The sequence below is a fragment of the Argentina anserina genome, chromosome 1 (genome assembly GCF_933775445.1).
Source record: "Argentina anserina chromosome 1, drPotAnse1.1, whole genome shotgun sequence".
Lineage (NCBI taxonomy): Eukaryota > Viridiplantae > Streptophyta > Magnoliopsida > Rosales > Rosaceae > Argentina > Argentina anserina.
The window spans coordinates 9,092,295-9,107,851 of record NC_065872.1 but is presented as its reverse complement, the minus strand read 5'-3'; the positions used below and the strand labels follow the sequence as shown (position 1 = coordinate 9,107,851).

The window sequence follows — 15,557 nt, the reverse complement described above, 5'->3', positions numbered from 1 at the left end:
AGCTATTCCCGTTTCCACTATAGCTTCAGAGTCTTGCTTTAGCACTAGTGGGAGGGTGATTGATCCATATCGTGCTTCATTAAGTCCTAAAATGGTGGAGGCGTTGATATGTGTTCAAAATTGAATTACGAATGATAATGTTGCCATAAGTCATGAGCTCAGTACGGAAGAGGTTGAAATATGTCATGAAGTTGTTGAAGGTAACATTTGATGTTTCTAATATTTGATGTTTTAAAGTTTATATACATCATACTTTTCTATTTTTTAATATGTGATGTTTCTCTTATTAATATTGGATGTAGAATTACGAAAGGAGTCATGTTCAAATGTGGTGGTGGAAAATGTTTGGAATGATGTCTTGACACCAAACACCACTTCATGGTCTTGAGAATTGATGAATGAGGGATTATGGCATTCACAAGGAGACTCATTTGTTATGAAAAATTTCATGTTTATTTGGATTTTGGTGAACTCAATTTACTTTGAAGTTTAGACTTTGAATTTGTGTTTTATGGTGTATGAAACTATAAATTGTGTAAAATCATAATGTTTTGATTGTTAGAAATGATTGTTTTAGGGTAAAAAAAAAGTTTAGATCCTCAAATGGAACCATATGTCTGATTCAGTAATTCAGTCCGTTTTTTTTTTCAAATTTACAAAAAAAAAAAAAAAAACAAACCAACCGGTCGGTTCAGTTTTCAGTTTGGTCTATTTGAGAACCATGAACCGAACTGAGCCGAACCGAAATTTAATTTCAGTTCAGTTTTCAGTTTGAGCCCAAACCGAACCGTTTAGGCCGAATTCCACCCAAATTATTAATTGGTCTATTACGTGAAGTCGTGAAGTAAATTGCAAAATAGCCAAACCCGCTACAACGCGCAGGCATTTATTTTTCTAATTTATCCTACGCATACATTTCTTATAATTTCGTTCAGGGCTTCATGCATTCAATTGTTTAACCCCATTGCCGAGAAAAATCTTTAAAATGATTGAATCTATTCATGAAATTAATTTGATGCGTCATACTTGCAATGAAAATTTTACGTTGAGATTTTTGCATCTCGATCTGGTTTGTTTGAAGGAAAACTGTAAAATTAATCAACCTCAAGTTTTACGTATTCCAGGTAATCTCAGCGCTCGACTTCACATCAGATTAAGGTCACCAGTTGGACAGCAAACATCAATGCCACCATGAAACCTTGTATTGGATCATTTAACTAATACCTCTGTAATGAGGTATCCACTAATGAAGGATTAACTTCTTCCGTAGGTATATAGCTGGTGCAATTCCGGACTCTGTGAAGTGCGTTCGATATCTGTGAAAGAGAGTAAGAGACACGTACAGTTGTGCGTACGTCATCGGTGTCGGTTGAATACGTTAGCTCAACAACTTTATTAACCTAACAACGTCTTGACTTATGAAGTTGTTAATTTATTGACATATTGTATTTATGTAGTTGTAGTAATTGACTTTTGTGTTAAGTGTTCATATTAGATGATTAAATGTATAATATGAACTTGTATGAATAACACTCATCTATTATATCTGATTTGGTATCAGAGCACATCCAAAAGGGTTTGATGTTTCCTTCTTCTTCTTTTTCAAGTAAAACCTCATTGTTAGAATTTTCTTGTCTCAAATCAGTGTTGTGTACGTCTGGCGTTTGTGTTTTGTCAGACAGTGTTAAAGGTCTCGGTATTGCTGTGTGAAATTCGGTAGTGTTCTTCGAGCTAGTCGTTCGACATCTATGTTTCATGCCGTCGTTGAGGCCCGTAGTCGAAGTCTCCAGATTGTTCGGCTCCTTTCTCAAAAGCTTCCAGACTGTCGAGCAAGCACCGTTGTTCAGACACCGTCGTCCCCTTGGAAGAAATCAATCCGACCTGGATGTAGCCTTCAACGACCCGATTCTAATATTCCGACCAGATTTCAGTGCATTTACACCGCTAGTGCAGGTTCACCTGTTTTTCTCACTGTCAGTGCAAGTGCACCGATAGTGCAGGTTCACATGTTTTCTCCCATGTCAGTGCAAGTGCACCGATAGTGCAGGTTCACATGTTTTCTCCCATGTCAGTGCAAGTGCACCGATAGCGCAGGTTCACCTGAAGCAGATTGTTATCGTTCTTTTCCGCTGCATCACTAATGATCCGTTGTTTTTTTACAATGCGTTCTGGAACAGAAGAAAGTTTTCAGGCCAATGATGTTCAGAAGTTTGAAGTATCTGTCAAGAATTCTAAAAGTGGTTTCTTTGGGGGGGGGGGAGCCAAACTCAATGGAACAAATTTCCGTAAATGTAATAGAATTATGACAGCTCATCTCAGAGGAATGCACAAGATAAGACATGTAACTGGGGTAACTAAAGCCCCCAGTGAAGATGTTGTTTATACCTACACTAAATGAGAAGATGATGATAGTCTTGTAATGTTTGTATTATACAAAGCTATGAATGAGGATATAGTTGACCTGGTGGAGACATGTAATACTGCACATGCAATATGGAAGACATTGGAAGACCTCTATACTAATGAATCTGATTTCATACGGGGTCATAAGTTAATGTGCACCACTTAAAACAATGAAACAAAAAGGGCAACCAGTGGCACAATATTTCACTAAGCTGAAGAATATTTGGGCTGAGATTGATATGAAACGTCCTTGCAAGATCAAGAATCAGAAGGATATTGTTTGGTACCAAAATGAAAAGGAGCTTGAACGAGTTCACCATTTTTTGAGAGGTATTGATGCAAAGCATAACAGTGCTAAAAAAAGCTGCTTAGAATGACAGAACCCCCTAACCTAACCACAACATTCACATATATCCATAAGGATGAGTCTCAGTAAGAAAGCCTTAATCAAACACAAGTTAAAGTTTCTAACCTTACTATTCAGGCAAGATCTCCAGCACCACTCCTTCATCAATCAAATTCAGTTCTACTTCATAAGTAAGGACCACCACTAGGCTTTGGGAATCAGCCTCGTCCTCCTTGCTCTTATTGTAATGATACTCGCCATGTCCGTGAGACTTGTTGGAAGTTGTATCTGCATCTTAGACCTAAAAGGCCTAATTATCGTCATAAGGCAAATGCATCAATTCAATTGGTACAAGAACCACATATCTATGGTATGGTCAGATATGATCATTATACAGCCGGAGGAGCAACACCCACAACATCAATAGCTGGTCGTGGTAAGATTGGTATGGCTTTAAATATTTCTAGATTTGTTGGTACTGATACATGGATTATTGATTCTGGTGCTTCAGATCATATGACTTATGACAAATCTTATTTTACTGTATTATCCTCTTCACCAGTACCTTATGTTACTAATGCTAATGGTGAGGTTGTCCATGTGTTAGGAAAATGGTCAGTTCGTATTACTCCCATAATAAAACTTTATAATGTGCTATATGTACCCGCTTTATCTCATCATTTGATATATGTCCCACAGCTGTATACTGAAGCTAAACGCTATGTGATATTTTTTCTCATGTATGTGATACTTCAGGATCTTCTCACCGAGGAGATAATTGGTCGGGGATATCTGATGGGCAGGTTGTTCCATCTGGATCAGACATATGCAGGAGAGAAACCAGGAGCACAGTCCCGTACCGCGTTAATCTCCACTTCTGATAAGTTAAGTGAAGTTTGGTTATGACACCGTCGCTTAGGGCATCCATCTTTTAGTATTATGAAAAAATCTATGCCTATTTTGTTTATTGGTGTGGATGAGTCAACTTTACGTTGTGAAACATGTGTTTTGGGCAAGAGTCATCGAGCTACTTATTCCCCTAGTATTTCTAATAAAAGCGTTTTTTTAATTAATTCATTTTAATGTTTGGAGACATTCGAAAGAACCTACTATATCGGGTATGAGGTACTATGTGTCATTTATTGATGATTACACATGTCTTTTATGGATTGTTCTTCTTAAAACCAATGACGAGGCTTTTTTGGCTTTTCACGACTTCTATACCAATGTCCAAACACAATACCATGCCAAAATTAAAGTTCGTCGTTCTGACAATGGGGGGGGGGATATGTGAACCGTATTTTTTAGGATTTCTTTCAAACACATGAGATTGTTTATCAAACAACATGTCCTTACACATCTGAGCAGAATTGGGTATCCGAAAAGGAAAATTGTAATTTATTTGATATAGCTCGTTGTCTTCTCTTTAGTGTCCACATGCCTAAATATCTTTGGGGTGATGCTGTCATAACATGTGCCCACCTCATTAATCGTCTTTCATCTAGTGTCATCTAAGGAAAAGTTTCATATGAAGTGCTTGCATCTCATGTCACCTTGCCCTCATTTAGTTCAACAACCTTGACTTATGGACATATTGTATTTATGTAGTTGTAGTAATTGACTTTTGTGTTAAGTGTTTAGATGATTCTTATAAATGTATAATCTGAACTTGAACTTGTATGAATAACACTCATTTATTATATCTGATTGAATCACTTTAATGCATGCAGGTAACAATTAACCATACTGAGGCATCAATCTCTGGTCGTTCAAAATATCAATTTACAGTGTTAATTACTTTCTGGTTTATTTTTGGATTCTCTTATACGTACATGCATACATTTTTCGCTGCTCGATCATCTTGTTCCATCAAACAGTAAAGTCTATACGGTATTTCTTTATGACGTAGTTATTGGCGAAATGAAGATGCAGATTACGTATGCAGTCGGGCTTAATTTCCAGCAGCTAGCTGCAGCAGTACGATATGATTGTGTTTTCGATCTGCTACTTTATTCATATGACAGGTTTACATTACTACTCTCAACTTCTCAAGGTACCCTCATAGTGAAGGAAAAGATCGAGAAAGTAGAAATCTGAAGAAAAGAGCAGAGAAGAAAAGAAAAGCTATGAATGCTAGTCGAATGTAATCAATGTGTAAGCAACAATCCAACAGAAGGATCAAAGCTTGGTTGTTCAGATATTTATTCATAGGTTAATTTCTGGTCCACTTTTGGCTTCATTCACTCCTCTTCTTGTTCCTAAAACCGGTAAATCAATCACAAGATTTATGACCGTTGTACTATTGGAAATTGAAAGACTGCAGACTACACAGTAAGCTTTAAATTATTGTAGAACGATAATCTGAAAACCAATAAGAGAATGCAGACACGTGTACAAATAAATGTAATTTATTGAATATCAAGCGCGAGGTTACAATCTTTGTGAACTCCTCTGATTCTATCTCCGTGTATGACTTGACTCAAGGGTGACGTGCACTTGATCTTAAGAGTTTGAATTTGATTTGGATTTGAGGAAGAACGAGTGATTTGACCGCTTGATGATTCTTGTGGACTTGAGTTTGGATTTGGATTTGATGAAGAACGAGCGATTTGGCCGCTTGACGATTCTTCGTGGATTTGATGATATTCGTGGACTCGATGATCTTCGTGGACTTGAGAGACTTCGGGATTTGTCGAGAGTGATCTTATTCAAGTGATTTTCTCTCTTCTTCTCAACTCTAAAAATCCTCATTCTCTTCATGTTGAAAGGGGTATTTATAGGGTCAAGGTTTCTATTTTATAGAATATTTTAATGACACTAAAATAATAAATTTCTTTAATTGTATAATTAAATCAATATGTATTTTCTGATTAATTTAAAATTAGTTATTCTCATAACTAAATTAAACAGAAAATAATTGACTTAATTATAACCGTTAAGGAATTTATTAATTTAATCAAATGTCCGATTACCATTTCGAATCGTCAATGACATTCAATTTTCGATTTAAGTCGGAATCACGTAGCTTTGATTACGATTATCTATTTATGTGCTGACACAAGTTTTATTCGGATCCGCACTAACTTTTTTTTGACTTTTGGGCCACGTGTGCAATTTTGTCAGGCTCTTAGTCGATTTAATCATTTAACGAAGATAATTTACTTTATTATTTTTCACATGTCTACAAATGCCCCCACTTCAAGTTGGGCTGCAGACATGTCGTCGTCACGTGCCGGAAGAACAGCTTGAAGTATGCACTTGATCTTGAGAATTTGTGGAGCTAGCTTTTGAGGCTCCGCAATTTTGTAGTAATCTTTTCATCATATAGCTGTCTGAAGCTCAAAAACATATAATATCTTATTTTGTTTAATTGCATAGAGCTTCGAACACCAAAAACATGTTTTACTTTAAATTGATTTGTACTTCCTGTTTACTTTCAATTTCAGAGACATCTATCACTAAAAAGGAGTGCGTCTCTTCTTTCTAGAATTCAAAGTTTGGGCAGCATAGTGATTAGAATTTGCAAGGTACTTGTAAATTGGAGCCAAATAATTTTGTCATGGTCTATTATGCTACGACCAACACACTAGACTTTCATGTTGCTCACGTGTCTACAAAGGTCAGCACGAACCCACACACAAAAGAAAATCCCCACCATCTGCTTATCCGCTGTTAAGCAATAACAATGTTGTTGCATTGGACTTACACCCGTCCCACACATTGGACATGCAGCCTGGTAAGGCTTTTGTGGTGATGGGGTACGGCGTTTGGGGTGGAATCAAGGGACTTCTGTCTTCTCTTCCAGATGATGGACCTACTACCACTGACTTTATTGAAGACTGAGTCAAAATCGGCAAAATTGCCAAGAGCAAGGTGAAGTCATTACACGAAGGTGTTTCTTCTTTTGTGGAGCTCCTTTTTTTTGTTGAGACAAAAGTAATCATGCAAAGGTTGGTGCACCCACCCAAAAAAAAGCAACTGAAAACATATTTGCTTTTTTTGGGTGGTAATCAGTCAATCCTCACCATGTTTCCTGGCTTTATGTATTTTATGTCAAAAGCAATACTATCATGCTTTTGGTAGCACGTGCTAGTCCCTCAACCATATTTCAAGATCTTTTTTTAATACTTGCATTCAACAATATCCTTATTTTCTGACAAAAACCACTCCAAAACCACTCATCAACATATTGTAAGTGCGAGCAACAACGTCATTTTTCATCATTCTGTCTCATAAAGCTCTCTGTAACTCTCTATTTATTCTCCTGCAATCTTCTTAATTCAACACACAGAAGAAAAAAAGGTAGTCTCCCGTAAATTGAAACTTCTATTCTTTACCCCTTGTTTGTACGGCGAAACAAAACCCCAATACCGAAGCTACTCCTTTGATTTGCTTCATTGCCGAGCCATGCTTCCCTTTGTTGCTCTTTGAATTCGATCCCTCTTTGTCCGTTAAGCTTTTGTCATCCTTCAAGTCAATTACAGTGGTGGCCCAGAAACAATTACATCTCGCCTCAATCTCAGCTCTTTGCCCTGCAGCAGTGGCCTCTTTCAGGTATGGTACTCATCTTCAGATATATGTTTTGCATATAACAACTCTTGCAAGAAAGGCAGCTTAGCTCTCAAGATCACTGGCTGCTCGTGCTCGGCAGGAGAAAATATGAGGGCATCAAGAAAACTGGGATCGAAAAATTGAGACTCAGTCTCGGCCAAAATGCCCTCTTTGTGAAGATCCATCAAGTTGAGTATCTAGTGGAAAGAGTCATGCTGTCATTTGAGATTGTCGGCCACTGAAGAGAAAAGAGAAGCAAGAATAAAGGGAGTGTGACTTTTGAGACAGGGTTTGAACGTTCAATTGAATGATTAATCATTCATTGATTGTGTGTGGCCGTGCTTTCATGCAATCGGTTCCTTTTTTTTTGTTGGTCTGATTTTTTTATACTGATTTTGACTTTTTTTTACATTTGACTTTTTTTTACTCTGATTTTTTTGACATTTTTTTTTACTTTTGACGTTTTTTTTTACTTTTGACTCTTGACCCTCTTTTTTTGTAGGATTTTGACAACAATTCGAGCGCTGCGGTCAATCAAACCATTCGACTTTCTTTCGAAACGCGTTGATTTCTGACGGACTTGAAGAACGTAAATGACCTAATCGCTTGATTGCTCTCATTTCATAGACTTGACAGCAGTCAATAAAAACGTATTAGGCTTTACGCATCACATTCACCATGGTGGCTTTCAAGAGTTTCAAGGACGAGACGATCACTATCCTCGACGATGTTGAAGATGAGCAACAAGAAGGCACCACTTTAACCGTATATCCCTCTCTTACTGGGTCATTCGCTTTTAAAGCTCCATTTTATGGCAGTTCCACTCTCGTCTCGCAGTGGACTCACGCAGTGAACCGTCAAGTAGCAGCTTTCGACTGTCTAAGTCAGCAATGAGGAGTTAAGTTCAGACGTTTTGATGCTGAAGTCTGCACATTGTGACGAAGAGGCTCCCACGGTGTCATTCAAGCTTCTCAACGACTTTATATCTAATAACTCTGCGCGATGGGGTACCTTTCGAACTACCGGCGGTTTTACCTACAAAGAGTGCTACTGGGAGTGGGTAGAAGACGTTTTAATCCGAAACAAAGACCTCATCAAGAAAACGGGCCTCTATCGAGCAGTGTTTGCGTCATTGTTCAGCTACGATCGTTTTCCTCCTGTTGTGCGAGCTTTTTGTGAGTATTGGTGCCCTGCTACAAATACTCTGCACACATCGCAAGGGGAGATGTCTATATCTCTTTTGGACCTGGAGCATATTGGAGGCTTGCCTATCATTGGGAGGTTTTATGATGAAGTTGTTCCACCCATTGCCGAATTTTATGCAAAGAGTAAAGAAGGGGAGCTTCTCATCCCTGAGAGCTGTCGTTATTTGTTCCTTGCTTACCATAGATTGCACAAGAGGGAGCGTGGCAATGTGAAGATAGCTACGTGGATACGGTATTGGTACAAAAGTGAGATGACATACAAGAGGCCTCCTTCCATGAGTACACGAAATAAGAGGGACGCGCCCACTAATACTCATGATCTATCGGGCGCCATTCCGGGGATTCGTCGGCGAACTCCGAAAGATCTTTTACCATTCGAGGACTTAGGCATAGAAGAAGCAAGCATGGAATCTGTTTATCTCTATGCCTTTTATGTGTGCTGGCTTTGTTTATTCGTATTTCCGAAGAGTGATTCCGGTTTTATTCGTCCGGGAGTTTTTAAGATCGCTCAGAGAATGGCGCGAGGTCAACACTATTGTCTAGCAGTTCCCGTATTGGCGAATATATACCAGGGTTTAAATGCCATATCCGTCTCGAGTGATCCCGGAAGCTGTCCAACTGTGCTCCTTTTCATTACTTGTATGGGTGGTTGGGGGAGTATTTCCGCACTCATTTCTTCTCTCGACGTCCAGAAAACTTCAGGCCTTTAATGGTTCATATTTCAGGGGAATTGTCGGCAAGAAATTTTGATGATGAACGAGCCCGTGCCTTGCTTACCGCTTGTGATAATGTTCGAATGGGACGATTCGCCAAAGTTTCAAGTGTGCGCAAACTGATCGTTGACACCCATGGAGCCCTTCCTTCAGATTCCACCTATCTCATACGGCAAGATAGTTGGCGAGTAGTCGAACCCTATAACCCTCAGCGATTCAGTCGACAATTCGGATATGTTCAGGGTGTTCCCGGAGATTTCCAAAGAGATAGTCGACCCATACCTTTGACTCGGACATACTCGCTTTGGGATAGCTTGACGAAGCTTGGCACCAAAGGTGATGTAATTTTGCCTATGAAAAGTGACATCACCAAGTTTATGTTACTCAAGACTACATCGAATGGTGGTCCAAAGTTCATCGCTATGCATCGAAGAGGCCTACGAAGATAACCATTGTAAATTTCCCACAATAAGAGCCACCAAAAGCTAAAGGAGATGACCGTGCGACAAATCCTCTCCAAATTTTGGTTTCCGCCGAAGCTTTGCCCCTGGTTGATAATTATCAGATTCCACCTCCTCCAGTTTTGGAAGGAATCGGAGATTCAGCATATTTCCGTTCCAAGTCGAAGGAGAAGGTTGCTACATCTAGAAGGCATAGTAGAAGCAGCAGTAGTACCATAGTGACGTGCACTTCAAGCGTCAAAAGAGGGATGATGCTGATCTTGGACCTATTTACTTCAACCCTAATGCCGACTTTGATCTTGGCGGAAATTTTCTTCGGGATGTTCCTGTTCCTTCAAAACCCGTACCTGCGCATGTTGAGGTATTCACTAAAACCATTTTTGTTGTATTTGTTTTTTCTTTGTGCTCATCCCCTTTAGCTATCTATCATATTCAACATTTCACTTTTTGCCAACTTAATCCAATTATGTTCCTCCCAGCTCGAAGATATCGGTTATTTCGATGAAGTCTGCTCAGGTGACGGCGTTCGATGTCCTTTTGAGGAGTGTGCAGTTAACATTTTCTCAGAAAAGGACGTACGCCGAAAGGAGAGTGCACTACAACCAGTTGAACAGAGAGGTGCACGCGAATTTATTCATATATTATTTTCCCATATTTCTTTAATAATTTATGCTTATTTTCACCCTCATATACACAGGCTTCTCCATGGCGGCGGGAAGTACAAAGCCTTCAGAAAAAACAATATTTCCTGAAGCTCATGTGTGCGATATTGAGGTAGTGGACACGAGTCAATGGCTCCGCGATATCTGCATACGAGCAGCTGCGGAAGTTTGTGCAAAGATAGAAGGCGTGATAGCGACGTATTCTCTGAAGATGATTATTGCGGGGAGGAATGAGCTTGATATGTTGACGAATGAACTTAGCAAATATGGAGTCGACCCATCAACAATAAAAAATAAACTGGAGCGGTTGATGACAAGTGCTACCTTATATGACTCGGCAAGGCTTGCATGCGCTCACAAATGCGCCATGGGCACAAGCGCCCAAAAATTGGCAGAGACAGAGTCTGAAATCACGACAGCCCAAGAAATTCGACAAACTAGTTTTGATCAGCGTCAGTCTACACTTGAGTCTCTTGAGAACTTGAAGAAAGAACAACAGAAGCTAGAGCAGACGTTGGACTCACTAGATGCAGACATTTTTCTTCACGATGCAAGACTTGCTGATCTAGAACAGAAGAAGTGCCAAATCCGAGAGATTCCAGAATTGACTGTAACCGAGATTGAAGAAGCGAAGAAGTTGCGAGCCAATTTTGAAGAACATCGTAGCAGCTTCAAGGGTTTGACATGGATGTGATAGCTGACTTGAATGCTTAGGACTTGCTCCTTTTTTTTTTCTTCAATCATCTTGTAATCAATTGCTTTTGAACTTCAACTTATTGTCGGTGAAATAAGAATTTGCTTTATGATTGGCAAACAAAACCCTTTTTTTTATGTGACTGAACTTAAGATTGTTATTCTCAAGCTGCCTACGTATCATTCTAAAGAAGGAATCAAGTCATCACGTAGTTCCAGGGTTTATTTTTTTATTTTATTAATTTTTTTGGGTGCCTCGTGCAGTTTAAGCTCATGCAGGCGTGGAGCGTTTTGTTTTGTTTTTTTTTTCTGTGTCATATGCAGTTTATGCTCATGCGGACTTGGAGCATTTTTTTTTTGTGTCTTGCGCAGTTTAAACTCATGCAGACTTGAGCATACTTTGACGTTTTCAAGCATGGTACTTCTTCAAGAACTTGCCATTGATGGGACCGATCCTCAAACCGTCTTCCGCCACAATATTGTAAGCTCCATTGGTGTAAACTTCTTTGACGACGTAAGGACCATCCCACTTTGACTTGAATTTGGAGCCGGACTTGTGCGTCATAATGATGGGTCTTCGAACAGCAAGTACTAAATCATCAACTTGAAATGACTGTGGTCGAACACCTTTGTTGAAGGCGTGTGACATCCGAGCTTGGTATCATTCCAGGTGTTGTTGTGCGTCAAGCCTCTTCTCGTCCAAAGCTTCTAACTCTTGCAGGCGCAACTTGACATTTTCTTCATTTATGAGACCTTCTTGTAAAGCAATTCTCAATGACGGGATTTCTTTCTCTAATGGTAACACGGTTTCGACACCATAAACGAGAGAATAAGGTGTAGCATTTGTGGCTGTCTGACACGTCGTTCTATAAGCCCAGAGAGCTTCGCCCAATTTCTCATGCCAATCTTTATGCTTCTTGCTTACAGTTTTCTTCAGAATGTTACAGAGCGTTTTATTGAATGCTTATGTCAATCCATTTGCCGGAGCGTTATACATCGAAGAGAAGTGAAGCCTGAAGTGAAATTTCTTGCTCAACTTTTCTGTTGCGGTATTCGAGAAGTACTTGGCATTGTCCGTGATGATGCATCGCGGTATACCATAGCGTTGTATAATGTTTCCCGTAATGAAGTCCACAACATTTTCTTTCTTTATTTCTTTCAGCGGTATCGCCTCCGCCCACTTTGAGAAGGAATCTGTGGCTGCCTAAATGTACATATTACCGGCCGATGATTTCAGAGTGATGGGTCCGATTGCATCCATTCCCCAGACATCGAACGGGTGCGAAGCAATTGTCGGATGCAACGGCTCAGGTGGCTGATGAATGAAGTAGGTATGAAACTGACAAGCTTGGCATTTTTGTGCATACTCCATACAATCCTTGACCATGATGGGCCAATAATACCCTAGTCGGCTTACTTGGAAATGTAACTTTGGTCCTGACTGATGTGCTCCACATACTCCAGAATGAACCTCTTCCATGGCTTTGACCGCTTCATTTTTTCCCAAGCATCGAAGGAGTACTCCGTCAAATGATCTCTGATATAAAGTTTCTTTGTAGTAGAGGAAGCGCGGTGTTTGCCGCTTGATGCTCTACCTTTGCTTTGCATCTTCGGGAAGCTTGTTGTGCTCAAGGTAGTCGATGAAAGGATGCCTCCAATCTTCAACATCAATGGTGTGAACTGACACTACATGAGAACTAGCACACTGAAGTGAAAGTTTTGTTGTCACGACCCACTTTTGGCAAATTGGGATGTCCAAAATTTCGTCTCCAGACAATGTCAAGGTCGCCGCCAAGTTTGCCAATGCGTCTGCCATTTGATTTTCTTTCCGTGGTACATGTATGAGTGTAACATTATCAAAGCCCTTCAAGAGTTGTGTGGCGAGTTGGAAATAAGGTACCAAATCTTCCTTCTTGACCTCGTAATTAGTGAGCAGTTGATCAATCACCAACTTCGAGTCCCCATACACTTCGAGACTTTGGATTTCAATTTCTAACGCTGTTTGCAATCCCATAATCAACGCCTGGTACTCTGCGACATTGTTGGAGCACAGTTCCCCAAGAGTGAAAGAATATGGCAATATCTGTTTTTGTTGAGAGACAAATATAACACCAGCCCCTGCTCTGTCTGCCCTAGACGAGCCATCGAAAAACATCGTCCAAGTAGGGATGACTTCTGCAAGGAAGACTTCCTCGTCCGGGAATTCATCTGAGATTTCCCAATCCGCTGGAATAGGGTGGTCTGCCAGGAAATCGGCCAACGCCTGTCCTTTCACTGTTTTGGCTGGCACATATACGATGCCGTATTGGTTCAACAATAATTGCCACTTAGCCATGCGCCCGGTTAGAACTGGTTTAGATAATTTGAACTTAACTAGATCGGCTCGCGCCACCAAGTGCATTGTGTAAGCTTGCATGTAATGTAATACCTCAACTTTTGAATGGCGAAGACGAGCGCAAGACACATCTTCTCTATCGGCGGATAATTCAGCTCAGGTCTGGTGAGGGTCCGACTTAAGTAGTACAAGGTTATCTCCTTTTTGGCTTCATTTTCTTGGGCAAGAAGGGCCCCAAGCGATCTCTCTTGAGCCGCGATGTAATTGATGAGAGGTTTCCCGGCGATAGGTGCACCCAACACTGGAGGATTCGCCAGGTATTTCTTTATGCTCTCAAAGGCATTACAACAAGCTTCATCCCATACAAATGGAACATCTTTCTTCATGAGTCGACTAAATGGTTGGCAGCGGCCCACCAGGTTCGATATGAACCGTCTGATGAAGGCAAGTCGTCCTTGGAGGCTTTTTAACTCGCGCAAATTTCTTGGCTCTGGCATTTCCTGGATGGCTTTAATTTTGGATTGGTCCACCTCGATGCCTCGGTGCTTCACGATGAATCCAAGAAATTTTCCAGAACTGACGCCGAATGCACATTTCAAAGGATTCATTTTTAACTGGTACTTGCGTAACCTGTCGAACACTCTTCATAGATCTTGCAGCTGATCACTTCTTTTCTTTGTTTTGACAACCAAATCATCAACATAGCATTCTACATACTTGTGCAGCATGTCACCGAAAATTTTGTGCATAACACGTTGGTACGTTGCACCGGCATTTTTAACCCGAATGGCATGACCTTATAGCAAAAAATTCCTTTGGGAGTTCGAAATGCAGTGAGTTCCTCATCCTCTAAGGCCATCCTTATCTGATTGTAACCTGATGATCTGTCCATGAATGACAAAACCTCATGCCCGGTTGTCGCATCCACCATGAGCTCTATGATTGGTAGAGGGAAATCATCTATTGGACATGCCTCATTTAGGTCACGAAAATCTACACAAACGCGAATTTTTCCGTTTGTCTTCTTGACAGGAACAATGTTTGCGATCCACTTGGGATACTGAACCGCTCTAATGAAGCCCGCGGCAATCAACTTATCAACTTCTGCTTCAATTTGAGGAATAAGTTCTGTTCGAAAGCGTCTTTGTGTTTGCTTGGTCGGCCGAGCCTCTGGTTTGACAGCAAGTCGATAAACTGCTACCTTTGGATCTAGGCCGGGCATTTCTTTGTACATCCAAGCAAAAACATCTTTGTACTCGAGCAACAGATCAAGATGTTCGTTTTCTTCTTCAGAACTTAAAGACGCACTCACAAAAATAGGTCTTGGGTCTTCCTATGTTTCCAAGTTAATCTCCTTAAGTTCATCCATAGTGGCTTGCCCCCCATCTTCAAGTTCTGGAGGAGCTTCGTCTACTTCAATTTCAAAATCTTCATGATCGTCTTCCTCTACAGCATCTGTTTCTGCCACCGTGACATGATAAGAGGTTTCGACAATGTCATCCTCACCGTCATTATCGAGGTTGCTGGTGTTGTTATCTCCTTTTTGGCCAGTCAATATGATGGTATGTTGCTTAACTTTGAGTTGATCTGTGGAATCCACTTCTAACACACAATGCCTCTTCATTCGCGACGGGATAAGACTTCGGATTTCTTTGCTCTCCGCTCGACTACAAGTTGTCTTCCGCTTGCATATCTGTCGTTCCTCAGGTGCTTGGATCCTTTCCAACGCAGGCTTTCGCGGAATGAGGTTTGACTTTTTCTTATCTTTGTCTGAACTTGATATCCTATTGAATACGGAAGGCCGAGTGGTTGTACTACCGATGCGATTGAAGACTGAACCTCTACTTGCTGTCATGTTCACACGGTCTAGAACCGACACCCTTGTGATTGATCCTTCAATGCGTTCAAATGTTGCTCTTCGGGAATTTAGACGAATGCGATCGAACGACGAAATGTGAGGGGTCGACTGAACCTCTTGACTCTTCTCTTCAACTACCTCGACACTGATATGTTGCACATTGGCTTGCTCCGCCCTCTTCCTTCCTGAAATTCTGATTGGCTTGCTTGAAGTGAAACCGAGACCAACTTTAGAAGAATCAACTATTACCCCTTGCTCTCTTAACTTCTTTTGTGACTCATCGAGCTGATGCGCCATCCTTACTGCGGTCTGGTCGTTCTTTTTGCTTGA

The 15,557-nt window shown here is 40.5% G+C and overlaps 2 protein-coding genes across 2 annotated transcripts in view; one reads left to right on the top strand and one right to left on the bottom strand.

The window, feature by feature from the left end:
* LOC126805043 (peptidyl-prolyl cis-trans isomerase CYP65) overlaps positions 1-15,557 on the bottom strand; it is a 309,510-nt gene that overhangs the window by 247,143 nt on the left and 46,810 nt on the right. The gene's annotated exons all lie outside the window — the stretch shown is intronic.
* LOC126805067 (uncharacterized) lies at positions 9,906-11,088 on the top strand. The gene is made up of 3 exons (XM_050532163.1): positions 9,906-10,040; positions 10,159-10,297; positions 10,377-11,088. The coding sequence occupies exon 3, from the start codon at positions 10,385-10,387 to the stop codon at positions 11,033-11,035; it is 651 nt and encodes a 216-aa protein (XP_050388120.1). The 5' UTR covers positions 9,906-10,040; positions 10,159-10,297; positions 10,377-10,384; the 3' UTR covers positions 11,036-11,088.